The sequence below is a fragment of the Somniosus microcephalus genome, chromosome 15, assembly GCF_052327205.1.
Source record: "Somniosus microcephalus isolate GS21.2 chromosome 15, FLI_Smic_1.0, whole genome shotgun sequence".
In the NCBI taxonomy this organism is placed as follows: Eukaryota; Metazoa; Chordata; class Chondrichthyes; order Squaliformes; family Somniosidae; genus Somniosus; species Somniosus microcephalus.
In genome coordinates, this window is record NC_141001.1 from 23,684,284 (window position 1) to 23,699,182 (window position 14,899).

Below are 14,899 nucleotides of genomic sequence, written 5' to 3' on the forward strand. Positions count from 1 at the left end.
GTTCTTGTGCACCAGTCGCTGAAGGTAAGCATGCAGGTGCAGCAGGCGGTTAAGAAGGCAAATGGTATGTTGGCCTTCGTAGCAAGAGGGTTCGAGTACAAGAACAAGGATGTCTTGCTGCAGTTGTACAGGGCCTTGGTGAGACCGCACCTTGAGTATTGTGTGCAGTTTTGGTCACCTTACCCGAGGAAGGATGTTCTTGCCATGGAGGGAGTGCAGCGAAGATTCACCAGGCTGATACCTGGGATGGCAGGAATGACGTACGAGGAGAGATTGTGTCAATTGGACTTATACTCACTGGAGTTTAGACGATTGAGAGGGGATCTCATCGAAACCTATAAAATTCTGTCAGGTCTGGACCGACTAGATGCAGAAAGGATGTTTCTGATGGCCGGGGAGTCCAGAACCAGGGGTCATAGTCTAAGGATAAGGGGTAAGCCATTTAGGACTGATATGAGGAGGAATTTCTTCACCCAGAGAGTGATGAACCTGTGGAATACTCTACCACAGAGGGCGGTGGAGGCCAGTTCATTAAATATATTCAAGAAAGAGTTGGATATATTTCTTGAGGCTAAAGGGATCAAGGGATATGGGGAGAAGGCAGGGACAGAGTACTGAATTTGGATGATCAGCCATGATCTCATTGAATGGCGGAGCAGGCTCGAAGGGCCGAATGGCCTACTCCTGCTCCTATCTTCTATGTTTCTATGTTTCTAGAGCTTGGCCATTTAGGAGTAAAATCAGAAAACACTTTTTCTGTTTATTCAGCAAGGTAAAGATCACTCATTGGGTAACTGTGGAGTTCCTGTGTACTCAGTCAGACAGGAGTTACTCCCTTGGTTTATTCAATCTCTTCTTCTCTTCCATGCTTAGTGGTGCATGAGGTAACCCAATTCTTTCGCTGCTTTTACATCTAGTAGATCAGGCTCTGGGTTGTTTTTGTAAAAAAAGTCTTTTTATGTAGATAGATGGTTAACCTGGCCAGGGTTTTTTCAATAGAGTAAGGATTCAACTCCACAAAAATGTGTCCACATTAGAATAGATTATTTTGTTTACCTCATCTCACCAGTACAGCAACTTAAATGAAACTGAAGCAAAAAATAGTGGAAACGCTCAGCGGGTCAGACACGGAGAGAACAGAGGGATTAATGTTTTGGGTGCGGACCCTTTGTTAAAACCTGCTGTGAGTTTCCAGAACTTTCTGTTTTTGTTTCACATATCCAGGATCAGCAGTTTTTTTTTTTGCTTTTTGTTCCTTAAATGAGTTCAGAGTCCTGGCATCAACTGCTGTTCCTGCTAACCAGTTCCAGGTATCGTTCACCCCTGTGTAAAGAAAAAACTCCTGGAACCAGTCGTAAATTTGTCCTTTACAACTGTGAACCTGTGCTCCCTTGTCCTGCTGCATAGACATATCTGAAAGCATTGTTTAGGATTTAAGCTCTCTATCCTGTTCAGTGCCTTATGCAGCTCAGTGTGTCTTTGGAGTCCGAAGAGCCCAAGCTTATCGCGTTGGTTTTCGCCTCTGAGTCTGAAGGTTGTGGGTTCAAGTCCCAATCCAGAGACTTGAGCACATACCCTAGTCTGACACTCCAGTGCAGTACCGAGGGAGTGCTGCACTGTCGGAGGTCCCATATTTTAGATGAGACAGGCTGGGGGTGGGGGGATAAAATTGACCTGAAGATGGAGTGAATTTGATCCCTGGGATGGGGTGGGGAGTGATTTTGATGGGGTGGGAGGGGTGAATTTTATCCCTGGGGGTAGGAAGTCAATTTTACCCCTGGGGTGGGGGCTGAATTCAAGCCCTGTGGTGGAAGTATGAAATCATTTTAATTGGATAGTTTAGAATTGCATGTCCTAAGAAAGAATCGGAACCATAATTTCAGTCATTTGATAAGAAGGATGATCTGTGCTGACTGGCTAAGCTGTTACAATGTATATATTGGTTATCTTGTGTAAAAATATCAAACAGATCAAACGATACAAACCCGAAACCAAACGCCATTGCTCCTGTAGGCATTGTGAGATGCTGCCTTATGAAAAGAGTCTTATTTCAAATGTTTTTCAATCCAGTCTTTGAATGGGGTTACATTTGTGTAGACAGTGAAAAGTTCTTGACTGCATCCTTTCTCATACCCCCAGCTCACCAACCCCACCAGGTACCAGGTGAGAGCAGAGCCCGCCCTGTCTGCTGCAGGGAAGGTGGCGACACCACCTGTCTCCAACGGGCAAATGTTTGAGAAACCACTCGGATCTTGATGGGCGCAGAACATGTTCTCGGTGATGCTGACGGAGATCCCGTGATCCTCGTACTGCTGCTCACACTGGACGGAATCACCTATTTCAATGGTGCCCACACGGAGGGTGTCATTTTTATGGACTGAGTCCTTGGCATCACTTTGCATACTCCACCCAGAGACATAGCCCTGAGTATTCATGGTGGATAGATCTTTTACATCAGGGAGACACACAGGCTGCACCTGGTCAGTGATTTTCGCCTTGTCCATCAGTTTGATTATTGCAATATCTGAATCCAGCAGGATTGGGTCATAGGAGGGATGCACAATAACTGCAGAGATCTAAAGGAATGAAAGCAGAATAATGTAAACGTGGTTCGAATGTGTTTTTATTGTTTTATAGATCTTTTTGTGCCCTTCAAGGTGGAGGCTGTCAGTGATGAGAATGGAAGACATTTCACTTCTACATCGAGTTGCAGTATTAAGCACCCTCAGCATGGGTTTTATGCAGAGTAAAGCTCCCTCTACACTGCCCCATCAACGACTCTGAGGGCAGGTATAGCATGATTTGGATACAGAGTAAAGCTCCCTCTACACTGTCCCATCAATGACTCTGAGGGCAGGTATAGCACGGTTTGGATACAGAGTAAAGCTCCCTCTACACTGCCCCATCAATGACTCTGAGGGCAGGTATAGCACGGTTTGGATACAGAGTAAAGCTCCCTCTACACTGCCCCATCAACGACTCTGAGGGCAGGTATAGCATGATTTGGATACAGAGTAAAGCTCCCTCTACACTGCCCCATCAACGACTCTGAGGGCAGGTATAGCACGGTTTGGATACAGAGTAAAGCTCCCTCTACACTGCCCCATCAATGACTCTGAGGGCAGGTATAGCACAGTTTGGATACAAAGTAAAGCTCCCTCTACACTGCCCCATCAACGACTCTGAGGGCAGGTATAGCACGGTTTGGATACAGAGTAAAGCTCCCTCAACACTGCCCCATTAACGACTCTGAGGGCAGACATAGCACGGATTGGATACAGAGCAAAGCTCCCTCTACACTGCCCCATCAATGACTCTGAGGGCAGGTATAGCATGGTTTGGATACAGAGTAAAGCTCCCTCTACACTGCCCCAATAAGCACTCCCAGGGAAGGTACACAGTAACATAAGAAAGTACAGAACTGGAAAAGACTCTACAATCCAGCTGGCTGAAATCGCGCTCAGTTATCAATTAAATTCACCCTTAAATTCTTCTACACTATCTGTCTCTCTCCTGTAGTTTTGTCTAATCCAGAGTAAGCAATCCCATGCTCTTCAATCTCTACTCATAGCCCAGATGGCTTAAGATAGATAGCAGTTTAGTTGCCCTTTTCTGCACTGCCCCAATCTGGATATCCTGTGGCCAAACCAGTGTCTCCTGGGATTTGTGCTCTATCCATCCCAAGAGCTGGTTAGCTTTCCTTACTGCTACCATGTGCTGTTGGTTTCAGTGAACTATCCACCAATGCTGCCAGACCCCTTTCCTGTGTTGTGTCCTGTAGCCTAGAGTCACATCGAATATATTGCCACTGTTTATTTCAGTTCCCTCATCTCATTACTTTGCATTTAGAGTTAGACACAGAGTAAAACTCCACTGCATTGCCATGCCAAACACTACCACCCCTGCCCCCTTTATGTTGATCTTGCAAAGTTCCGCTGGAAGTGGGAGCGGGCTCTTCTTGTGTTCAGAAAGAGCGGGGGAGATTGTATTATCCACCGCAATTGCCTGCTAGTTCCGCCTCCCTCACGCCATATATACCTGCAGATGTATTAGCATGTCAGGATCTGAACCTAGTGGAAGAGGGGACCCACTGTTATTACTAGGGCCAGTTTCTCTGCGGTAGCTGATCGCAGGTTGTAAAATTTTAAACATTTTTTTTTCTTTTGCGGATCCTAAGCCGGCACAGGATGAACAGTAAATACGCCCTTGCTAGTGTTGCCCACATGCCAAGAATGCATTTTTTTTTAAAAAGGTGACCAATTTCGTTCTTTCAACAACAGAGGTATGGGACCTGGCAGCACCTTGAAATACAAGTGGGAGCAATAAACTTTGTCTTTCATTGGTTGGTAAACATACTGTACAGCAGTGTTCTGGATGTCACAATGTAAAGGTTAAAGTCAGAGGGCCTGCAGTCAGTGGCTGAGCATCTTCCCTTCCTCCCCCACACTACCACCACCCACCCCCACCCCCCGCCTTCCCAGGGTGAATGTTACTCACTTGTAGGTACTGCCGGCTCTTCTCTTGGCGCTCCTCGTCGTGGTAATGCTTTCCCAGAACCACCATCATATCGGCCGTGCTAATCAGCGTCACTTTGCCCAGCTCTGTCACGCAGTGAGCAGCGACCACGATGTTCCGCTCATTCAGGACTGCCCCGCTGCAGGCCAGGAACCACGTGCGCTGCTGGACAATCTCGTTGCTTGTCCGCGATGTCTTCTGGTAGAGCGCGGCCTGCCAAGGCCAAGCCATCGAGGTCAGATTCTGTAGGCTGAAATTGCCGAGTTTTCCGCAAACTGCCAAGTAGGAGACAAACAGCCAAATGTTACACTTTAAGGCGGCCATGCTAGAAAACACCAGCCGGAATAAAATCCTGATTTCCACAGGCTCAGTGTCATCAAAATGCACTGAGCTGGTTCAGTTGATCTGTGTAAAGTTCTGGGCACCACACCACAGGAAGGCTATATTGGCCTTGGAGTGGGTGCAGTGCAGATTCACCAGAATTATACTGGGGCTAAAAGGGTTAATTTATAATGGCAAGTTGCAAAGGCTAGGCTTGTATTCCCTTGAGTATAGATGATTAAAGGGTTTTCTAATTGAGGTGTTCAGTATGATTAAAGGATTTGTTAGGGGAGATAGAGAAAAACAATTTCCTCTGGTGGGGAGTCCAGAAGAAGGGGGTATTACCTTAAAATTAGAGCTGGGCCATTCTGGGGTGATGGGAGGAAGCACTTATTCACAATAAGGGTAGTGGAAATCTGAAACTCTCTGCCCCAAAAAGCTGTTGAGACTGGGGGGTCAATTGAAATTTTCAAAACTGTGATTGATATATTTTTGTTAGGCAAGCGTATGAAGGGTTATGGTACCAAGGCAGGTAGATGGAGTTAAGATACTGATCAGCCATGATTTAATTAAATGACAGACAGGCTCGAGGAGTTGAATGGCCTACTCCTGTTCCTAAGTTTCTATCTAGCTTGGATTAAAGAAACAACCACAGAAATGCTAAAGATTCTCACATTATAGCTGTGGGATATAGGGAGCGAATTTCCCCTTGTTTGCGCCTCCGGTGGGAGGTGCCAATGGGGCGCAAATGGCTTTTCGTCCCCCCAAGGCGATAACCGCGAAATTCAACGGGAGGTTAGAGGTACTACCGGGTATCGCCCCAATCTTCTGCGCCTGGAGATCATGACGTCATCTCTGGGCGCAGTGCCCCAGTAGTGCCTTGGGAGAAAAATTCGTAATTGCACCCCGCAGCAGCGCTGGGCAATGTTACCGACTGCTGCAGGGGTCGCGACCAGTGAGGCCGGCTGCTCGTGGGGCACAACTTAAAGGTGCGGTGGGCGGCCGCCCAAAAAAAAAGCTGATTTTTTTTTCAGCCACCGGTTGTGGCGTCCGTGCCGCAATCGCTTAACCCGGCACTCTGCTTGAGTGTTGAGTTGATCCTGCAGCACTCCTGCTCCCCGTTGGCCCAGAAATCTACAGTGAAACTTGCAGAGCTCGCAGTATGGGGCCCTTTCCTTTAATGCAGGGAAGAGCCCCTGCAATGTGGCAGCGCCTCGCATGGCCACACGTGGCGCTGCTGAGCACATCGCCCTGGATCGGGACATTCCCCACCTCTTGCGCTCCGAGAGGCAAGTGGGGCGCTTGATTTAGTGGGAGTTGTATACAGATCACCAAACAGTAATGCTGAGGTTGGGGATGGCATTAAATGGGAAATTAGAAACACATGCAGTAAGGGCACAACAGTTATCATGGGTGACTTTAATCTACATATAGATTGGGCTAACCAAATTAGTAACAATACTGTGGAGGAGGAATTCCTAGAGTGTATACGGGATGGTTTCCTGGACCAATATGTCGAGGAACCAACTAGAGATCAGGCCATCTTAGACTGGGTATTATGTAATGAGAAAGGATTAATTAGCAAACTTGTTGTGCGAGGCCCCTTGGGGCAGAGCAATCATAATATGATAGAATTCTTCATTAAGATGGAGAGTGAAGTATTTGACTCAGAGACTAGGGTCCTAAATTTAAATAAAGGAAACTACGATGGTATGAGGCACGAGTTGGCTAGGATGGATTGGGGAACGTTACTTAAAGGGTTGATGGTGGATAGGCAATGGCAAACATTTAAAGATCGCATGGATGAACTACAGAATTTGTTCATCCCTGTTTGGCATAAAAATAAAACAAAAAAGGTGACTCAACCGTGGTTAACAAGGGAAATTAGGGATAGCATAAGATCCAAGGAGAAGGCATATAAATTGGCGAGAAAAAGCAGCAAACCTGAGGATTGGGAGCAGTTTAATAAAGTAAAGTAATAAAGGATAGCATCCGACTGAAAACAAGGGCATATAAAGTAGCCAAATCTAGTGGGAATATAGAAGATTGAGAAGCATTTAAAAGCCAACGAAGAATAACTAAAAGATTAATTAAGAAAGGGAAGATAGATTATGAAAGTAAACTAGCAAAAAATATAAAAACAGATAGCAAGAGTTTCTACAGTTATATCAAAAGAAAAAGGGTGGCTAAAGTGAATGTTGGTCCCTTAGAGGACGAGGCCAGGAAATTAGTGGTGGGGAACATGGAGATGGCAAAAACGCTGAACAAATATTTTGTATCAGTCTTTACAGTAGAGGACACTAAAAATATCCCAACACTGGACAAACAGGGGGCTCTGGGGGGGGGGGGGAGGAGCTAAACACGATTAAAATCACTAAGGAGGTGGTACTCAGTAAGATAATGGGACTTAAGGCGGATAAATCCCCTGGACCTGATGGCTTACATCCTAGGGTCTTGAGAAAAGTAGCGGTAGGGATTGCGGATGCATTAGTGGTAATTTTCCAAAACTCCCTGGATTCAGGAAAGGTCCCAGCAGATTGGAAAACTGCTAATGTAACGCCCTTATTTAAAAAGGGAAGTAGACAAAAGGCTGGAAACTATAGACCAGTTAGCCTAACATCTGTGGTTGGTAAAATGTTGGAGTCCATTATTAAGGAAGCAGTAACAGGACATTTGGATAAGCATAATTTAATCGGACAGAGTCAGCACGGTTTTATGAAGGGGAAGTCATGTTTGACAAATTTGCTTGAATTCTTTGAGGATGTAACAAACAGGGTGGATAAAGGGGAACCAGTGGATGTGGTGTTTTTGGACTTCCAAAAGGCATTTGACAAGGTGCCACAGAAAAGATTACTGCACAAGATAAAAAATCACGGGATTGGGGGTAATATACTGGCATGGGTGGAAGATTGGCTATCTAACAGAAAACAAAAGTTGGGATAAATGGTTCATTCTCGGGTTGGCAATCAGTGACTAGTGGTGTTCCGCAGGGGTCAGTGCTGGGACCCAAACTCTTTACAATCTATATTAACGATTTGAAGGAAGGGACCAAGTGCAACATATCCAAGTTTGCCGACGATACAAAGATGGGAGGGAAAGCAGTGAGTGAGGAGGACATAAAAAACCTGCAAAAGGACATAGACAGGCTAAGTGAGTGGGCAGAAATTTGGCAGATGGAATATAATGTTGGAAAGTGTGAGGTTATGCACTTTGGCAGAAAAAAATCAAAGAGCAAGTTATTATCTAAATGGAGAGAAACTGCAAAGTGTTACAGTACAAAGGGATCTGGGGGTCCTGGTGCATGAAACACAGAAGGTTAGTATGCAGGTACAGCAGGTGATCAGGAAGGCCAATGGAATCTTGGCTTTTATTGCAAGGGGGATGGAGTATAAAAGCAGGGAAGTCTTGCTTCAGTTATACAGGGTACTGGTGAGGCCACACCTGGAATACTGTGTACAGTTTTGGTTTCCATATTTAAGAAAAGATATACTTGCTCTCGAGGCAGTTCAGAGAAGGTTCACTCGGTTGATTCCGGAGATGAGGGGGTTGACTTATGAGGAAAGGTTGAGTAGGTTGGGCCTCTACTCATTGGAATTCAGAAGAATGAGAGGCGATCTTACTGAAACATATAAGATTGTGAGGGGGCATGATCGGGTGGATGCGGTGAGGATGTTTCCACTGATGGGTGAGACTAGAACTAGGGGGCATAATCTTAGAATAAGGGGCTGCCCTTTCAAAACTGAGATGAGGAGAAACTTCTTCACTCAGAGGGTAGTAAATCTATGGAATTTGCTACCTCAGAGAGCTGTGTAAGCTGTGAAATTAAATAAATTTAAAACGGAGATAGACAGTTTCCTAGCTGATAAGGGAATTAGGGGTTACGGGGAGCGGACAGGGAAGTGGACGTGAGTCTAGGTTCGGATCAGCCATGATCCTATTGAATGATGGAGCAGGCCCGAGGGGCCGTATGGCCTACTCCTGCTCCTACTTCTTATGTTCTTATGTTTAGGATTCAGCAAAGGAGGACAAAGGGAGTAATTAAGAGGGGAAAATAGAATATGAGAGTAAGCTTGCAGGAAACATAAAAACTGACTGTAAAAGCTTTTATAGATATGTGAAGAGAAAAAGATTGGTGATGTCAAACGTAGGTCGCTTGCAGTCAGAATCAGGGGAATTTATAATGGGGAACAAAGAAATGGCGGACCAATTAAATACTTACTTTGGTTCTGTCTTCATAAAGGAGGACACAAATAACCTCCCAGAGATGCTGGGGAACATAGGGCCTAATGAGAGGGAGGAACTGAATGAAATCAGTATTTGTAGCGAAATGGTGTTAGGGAAATTGATGGGATTGAAAGCCGATAAATCCCCAGGGCCTGATAATCTACATCCTAGGGTACTTAAAGAAGTGGCCCTAGAAATAGTAGATGCATTGCTGGTCAACTTCCAAAATTCTATAGACTCTGGCACAGTTCCCATGGATTGGAGGGTAGCTAATGTAACCCCACTATTCAAAAAAGGTGGTCGAGAGAAAACGGGGAACTATAGACTGGTAAGCCTGACATCGGAAGTGGGGAAAATGCGTCCATTATAAAAGATGTAATAGCAGAGCACTTGGAAAACAGTGACAGGATCGGACAAAGCCAACATGGATTTACAAAAGGTAAATCGTGCTTGAATAATCTACTGGAATTTTTTGAGGATGTATCTGGTAGAATAGATAAGGGAGAACCAGTGGTTGTGGTGTATTTGGACTTTCAGAAGGCTTTCGGTAAGGTCCCGCATAAGAGATTAGCGTGTAAAGTTAAAGCACATGGGATTGGGGGTAAGGTATTGACTTGGATAGAGAACTGGTTGGCAGACAGGAAGCAAAGAGTTGGAAGAAACGGGTCTTTTTCCGAGTGGCCCGCAGTGACTAATGGGGGACCCCAGCTATTCACAATATATATTAATGATCTAGACAAGGGAACTAGATGTAATATCTCCAAGTTTGCAGACGACACAAAGCTGGGTGGGCATGTGTGCTGTGAGGAGGATGCCGAGAAACTCCAGCATGATTTGGGCAGGTTGGGTGATTGGGCAGATGCATGGCAGATGCAATATATGTGGTGTATGTGCCTTTAAGAGCAATTATGGTGTATGTGCCTTTAAGAGCCCCAGGTGTGCGTAATGCCGGTAATTGCCACTTGGGCTATATAAGCCTGTGTATTGTGTATATCCTTTAGAAACCCCCCCAGACTTGCTTAGTAAATACCTATGAACCAATTCCTGTCTTCAGTGTCTTTATCTACACACGGACACTACAGTATATGCATGGCAAATGCAGTATAATGTGGATAAATGCAAGGTTATCCACTTTGGTGGCAAAAACAGGAAGGTAGATTATTATCTGAATGGCAATAGATTAGGAGAAGGGGAAGTGCAGCGAGACCTGGGTGTCCTTGTGCACCAGTTGCTGAAGGTATGCATGCAGGTGCAGCAGGCAGTTAAGAAGGCAAATGGAATGTTGGCCTTCATAGCAAGAGGACTCAAATACAGGAGCAAAGATGTCTTGCTGCAGTTGTTAAGGGCCTTGGTGAGACCACACCTTGAGCATTGTGTGCAGTTTTGGTCGCCTTATCTGAGGAAGGATGTTCTTGCCATGGAGGGAGTGCAGCGAAGATTCACCAGACTGATACCTGGGATGGCAGGAATGACATATGAGGAGAGATTGGGTCGATTGGGCTTATATTCACTAGAGTTTAGAAGAATGAGAGGGGATCTCATTGAATCTTATAAAATTCTAATAGGACTAGACAGTCTAGATGCAGGAAGGATGTTCCCGATGGTCGGGGAGTCCAGAAGCAGGGGTCACAATCTAAAGATAAGTGGTAAGCTATTTAGGACAGAGATGAGGAGGAATTTCTTCACCCAGAGAGTGGTGAACCTGTGGAATTCTCTACCACAAAGGCAGTTGAGGCCAATTCATTAAATATATTCAAGAAGGAGTTAGATATATTTCTTAAGGCTAAAGGGATCAAGGGATATGGGGAGAAAGCAGGGACAGGGTACTGAGTTTGGATGATCAGCCATTATCTCATTAAATGGCGGATAGCCTCGAGGGGCCAAATGGCCTACTCCTGCTCCTATCTTCTATGTTTCTATCTATATTTCTTGGTGCAAAAGGAAGGAATTTTACAAATGTTTGAAAAGGTTAGCGCCTGGTGATAACTTTCCAAATATTTTTCACTTAGCGCCACAAACAGCCCTCTACGGGAATTTCTTTCCCACAGTCTCTCCACTGGTCGGCTATTTACATACCCTTACTGTTGGGAACAAAAGTCACAATCTACCAGGAACCATAGTACCATAGAGGTTTGCAGCAGAGGGACGTCCCAGCCCTTACGAGTCAGGCCGGAAATTTCCAGAAACGGCAACAAAATTATCCTTGCCATTTTCCTGTGTGTATCATGGTTTCTCTTCCTCCTTTTGTTGAACCCTACTATTACTCATATACTTGCAGCCCCTCGGTGACATCTGCAGGCAGCGAGTCAGCTTCCATGTGTGTTGATGGCAGCAACCACTACCTCTTTCTTGACCCCATGACTACCTCTTTACTGTCAGACATGAAGCCATGGATGAGTCAAAACCAGACCATGCAAACTCTGCAACTTAGAGTTGATCTTCAAACCCCACATCAACAAGACTGATTATTTCACCTCCACAACATTACCCGCCTCACTCGAAAAGATAGGTTTAAAGGTGAACAGGGAAGTAAAGAGGTGGGGATGTTTAGCGAGGGAGTTCCAGAGAGGCTGAGGTGCTGAATGCCCAGCCACCAATGGTGTGGTGAAAGGAGGGGGAAATGCACAGAACATCAAATTTGGAGGACTGATTGGTGCAGGAGAGATATAAGAGATTGAGTGGGCCTCTCTGGAACTCGCTCGCTAAACATCTCCACCTCTTTGCTTCCCTCTTCACCTTTAAACCTATCTTTTCAACCAAGCTTTTGATCACCGTCCCACCATGGCTCTGCATCTGTTCCTTTAATTTATTTATTCTTCCCATGCCCCCACCCCCGTAAAGTGTCTTGGGATGTTTTCTACATTAAAGGTGCTATGTAAATACAAGTTGTTGTTGTTTAAAATGGGTCCTGATAGAGAGTCTCTGCTTGAAAGTGTTCTGAATAGGGAGACTGTTTAAAGTGGCCCTGACATGAAGACATGTGCTGGGATTGTCCTCTTTGGAGCAAACTTCCAACCACACTCCAAATTTATCCCTAGCCGGCCTAATGCCCACCAGCTAGAGTTAACCTGCCAGTATGAGAAGAGATCTCAATGATGTTGCACCAGCCATGCTGCTGCAGAACCAGCCAGTGACCCAAAGGGGCAGAAGCGTCCCAAAGATCGGGACAATGTCTCACTGAACGCCTCAGTTGAAATCAGGTAAGTGGTAAGTGTTGGAGGCTGGAGGGTGAGGAGGCCGTCAGATGATCCTGATAAGGAAAGTCGCTGTTTAATTGCGGTTCTGATAAGGAAAGTTGCTGTTTAAAGTGGTCATGATAAGGAAAGTTGCTGTTTAAAGTGGTTCTGATAAGGAAAATTGCTGTTTAAAGGTGGTTCTGATAAGGAGACTCCTTGTTTAAACCACTTTCATAACCACATGTAGAGAGGAAACTTTAATATACTTTTCATTCCATTGGAGCGTGAGAGCATTACTCATGATCAGTGAACTACCAATGGAAGCCATCTTAAACACTTCCACATGTGGGGTTATGTCTATGCCAGGAGTCTGTTTTGTTTTGAACTGGAGAAGGAGGGAAGGGCATTTTAACTCGAGGATCCTATATTTCTAGGATTGTGGCTGAGATTCAACTCATGACACCATCAGAGATCAGTATTGTGTAATACAGTTCTGTATTTAACACTAGAAATCCTTTCACCTAACTATCCAAGTGGAAAAACAATAATGAGGCACTGTTTCTGTTCTTAAATTCCTTACCTCTGCCAGAGTCTCTTCAAACCTATCTCTTGGATGTTTCAAACTGACTGGTTCTTTCTCGCCAAAATTTTCAAATTGACTCTCAAATTTAAACCGAACAGCTATTTTTATTCATATTTATATATCCATAAAACAGTTACTGTGACTTAAATTCATTTGAATAACTGAACACTGAAATGTAAAAAGGAACTGTCAATCATATACAAATTCAACCAATTGCACAGCATTGTTTGAATTCCTCTTTCAAGCTTGTAACTGATGAAACTTCCAACATTGCATCAGAGTAAGCTTGGTGCAGGAATCTAAACTGCAGTCGTTTTTTTTAAAACTGCTTAGGAACCGTGACTAGATTTATTGGAATAGCCACCAAACTAATACTAGACAAAAATATTTCATTGTTATCACACCCTTCTCACATCATAGCACCAGAAAGATGAGAAATTAAATCAAATACCCTTTTAATGAATCATACTTACTGGGAATGCACGATGGTGATCGTCCACTCCATTTGCCCGTTTTAAGACATGTTCTTTTCCTGCTCCCAAGACGCCTGTAGAAGGGGGAGATGCACTCATACTCTAGCTGTATATGAGGATGATAGAATCCTGCTGGCAGATTCCCAATATGGTGTACTGGGGTTTTAGTGGGAGAGATTTGAGACTGCTCCTTGTCCTGTATAGTGGATAACAGCCTGTGCAGTGGAGTCTTCCTGTTGGTGAAAACAAGCAACACAATACCTAGACAATGTGATGAGGTTATTGCTCTTCCAAAGACATCAAATCTCACCAATAACAAACACTCAAGGATTCTACCATTGGATCTTGTGTCAGCCTGTATTGGTGGGTGTGTCTGCGAGATTGCCTGTGCTTGTAAGTGTAAGTGTGTCAACACTTGTATGTCAGTCTGTACCTGCGAGTATGCCTGTATCTGTGAAAAGGAATCTCTAAGCTGTGAAAGCTAGTATTTGAGAACATTACATTGCTTTACAATAGCAGGCATTGGGCATCGCACCTGGTCTGAAGCTGCGTTGACAGAACTTTCTGTCTCACCAGGTTAGGGATCTTGGGTTTCTTGCAAGCTGAAACAGAAAGAAATGCATGTAAGCAAAACAGCAGAGAGAGAAGGCATTAACCTCACCCTATCCCTCCCATTATTGACAGGAAGGTCTGCACTCAGAGCGCCACATTACAAACCTTCCTGTCATGAACCTAAGATAACATTTTAAGAGGGAAGATTCTGGAGAGAGAGGGAATGGGGAATACAGAGCATATATACGGTGAGATTGTAAGCAATGACAGCGGACTGGGCTTTTGGGTCTAATAGCCTTTTCCTGCTGTTAAAAATATCCGATGTTCTTTTTTAAAATTAGTTCCTGGGATGTGGGCTTCGCTGGCAAGGCCAGCATTTATTGTCCATCCTTAATTGCCCTTGAGAAGGTGGTGGTGAGCTGCCTTCTTGAACCGCTGCAGTCCCTGTGGTGAAGGTACTCCCACAGTGCTGTTAGGGAGGGAGTTCCACGATTTTGACCCAGCAACAATGAAGGAATGATGATATATTTCCAAGTCAGGATGGTATGTAACTTGGAGGGGAACTTGGAGCTGATGGGATTTTCATGCACCTGCTGCCCTTGTCCTTCTAGAATATAAGAACATAAGAAATAGGAGCAGGAGTAGGCCATTTGGCCCCTCGAGGCTGTTCCGCCATTTAATGAGATCATGGCTGATCTGATCTTGGGCTCAGCTCCATTTCCCTGCCCGCTCCCCATAACCCATCACTCCCTTATTGTTCAAAAATCTGCCTATCTCCACCTTAAATATATTCAATGACCCAGCCTCCACAGCTCTCTGGGGCAGAGGAATCCACAGATTTACGACCCTCTGAGAGAAGAAATTCCTCCTCATCAGTTTTAAACGGACGACCCCTTATTCTGAAACTATGCCCACTAGCTCTAGATTCCCCCATGAGAGGAAATATCTTCTCTGCATCTACCTTGTCGAGCCCCCTCAATATCTTATATGTTTCAATAAGATCATCTCTCATTCTTCTAAACTCCAATGAGTGTAGGCCCAACCTGCTCAACCTT

The 14,899-nt window shown here is 44.8% G+C and overlaps 1 protein-coding gene across 1 annotated transcript in view; it reads right to left on the reverse strand.

Annotated features, from left to right (window-relative positions):
- Nucleotides 1–1,918: 1,918 nt before the first annotated feature.
- LOC147106581 (inactive serine protease PAMR1-like) overlaps nt 1,919–14,899 on the reverse strand; it is a 275,461-nt gene continuing 262,480 nt past the window's right edge. Inside the window, exons 11-14 of the mRNA XM_086007553.1 lie at nt 13,828–13,894; nt 13,293–13,525; nt 4,498–4,790; nt 1,919–2,576 (exon numbers count right to left, since the gene is read on the reverse strand). Coding sequence (XP_085863679.1) covers nt 2,046–2,576; nt 4,498–4,790; nt 13,293–13,525; nt 13,828–13,894 — 1,124 coding nt within the window. The 3' untranslated portion in view covers nt 1,919–2,045. The remainder of the gene's footprint in view (nt 2,577–4,497; nt 4,791–13,292; nt 13,526–13,827; nt 13,895–14,899) is intronic.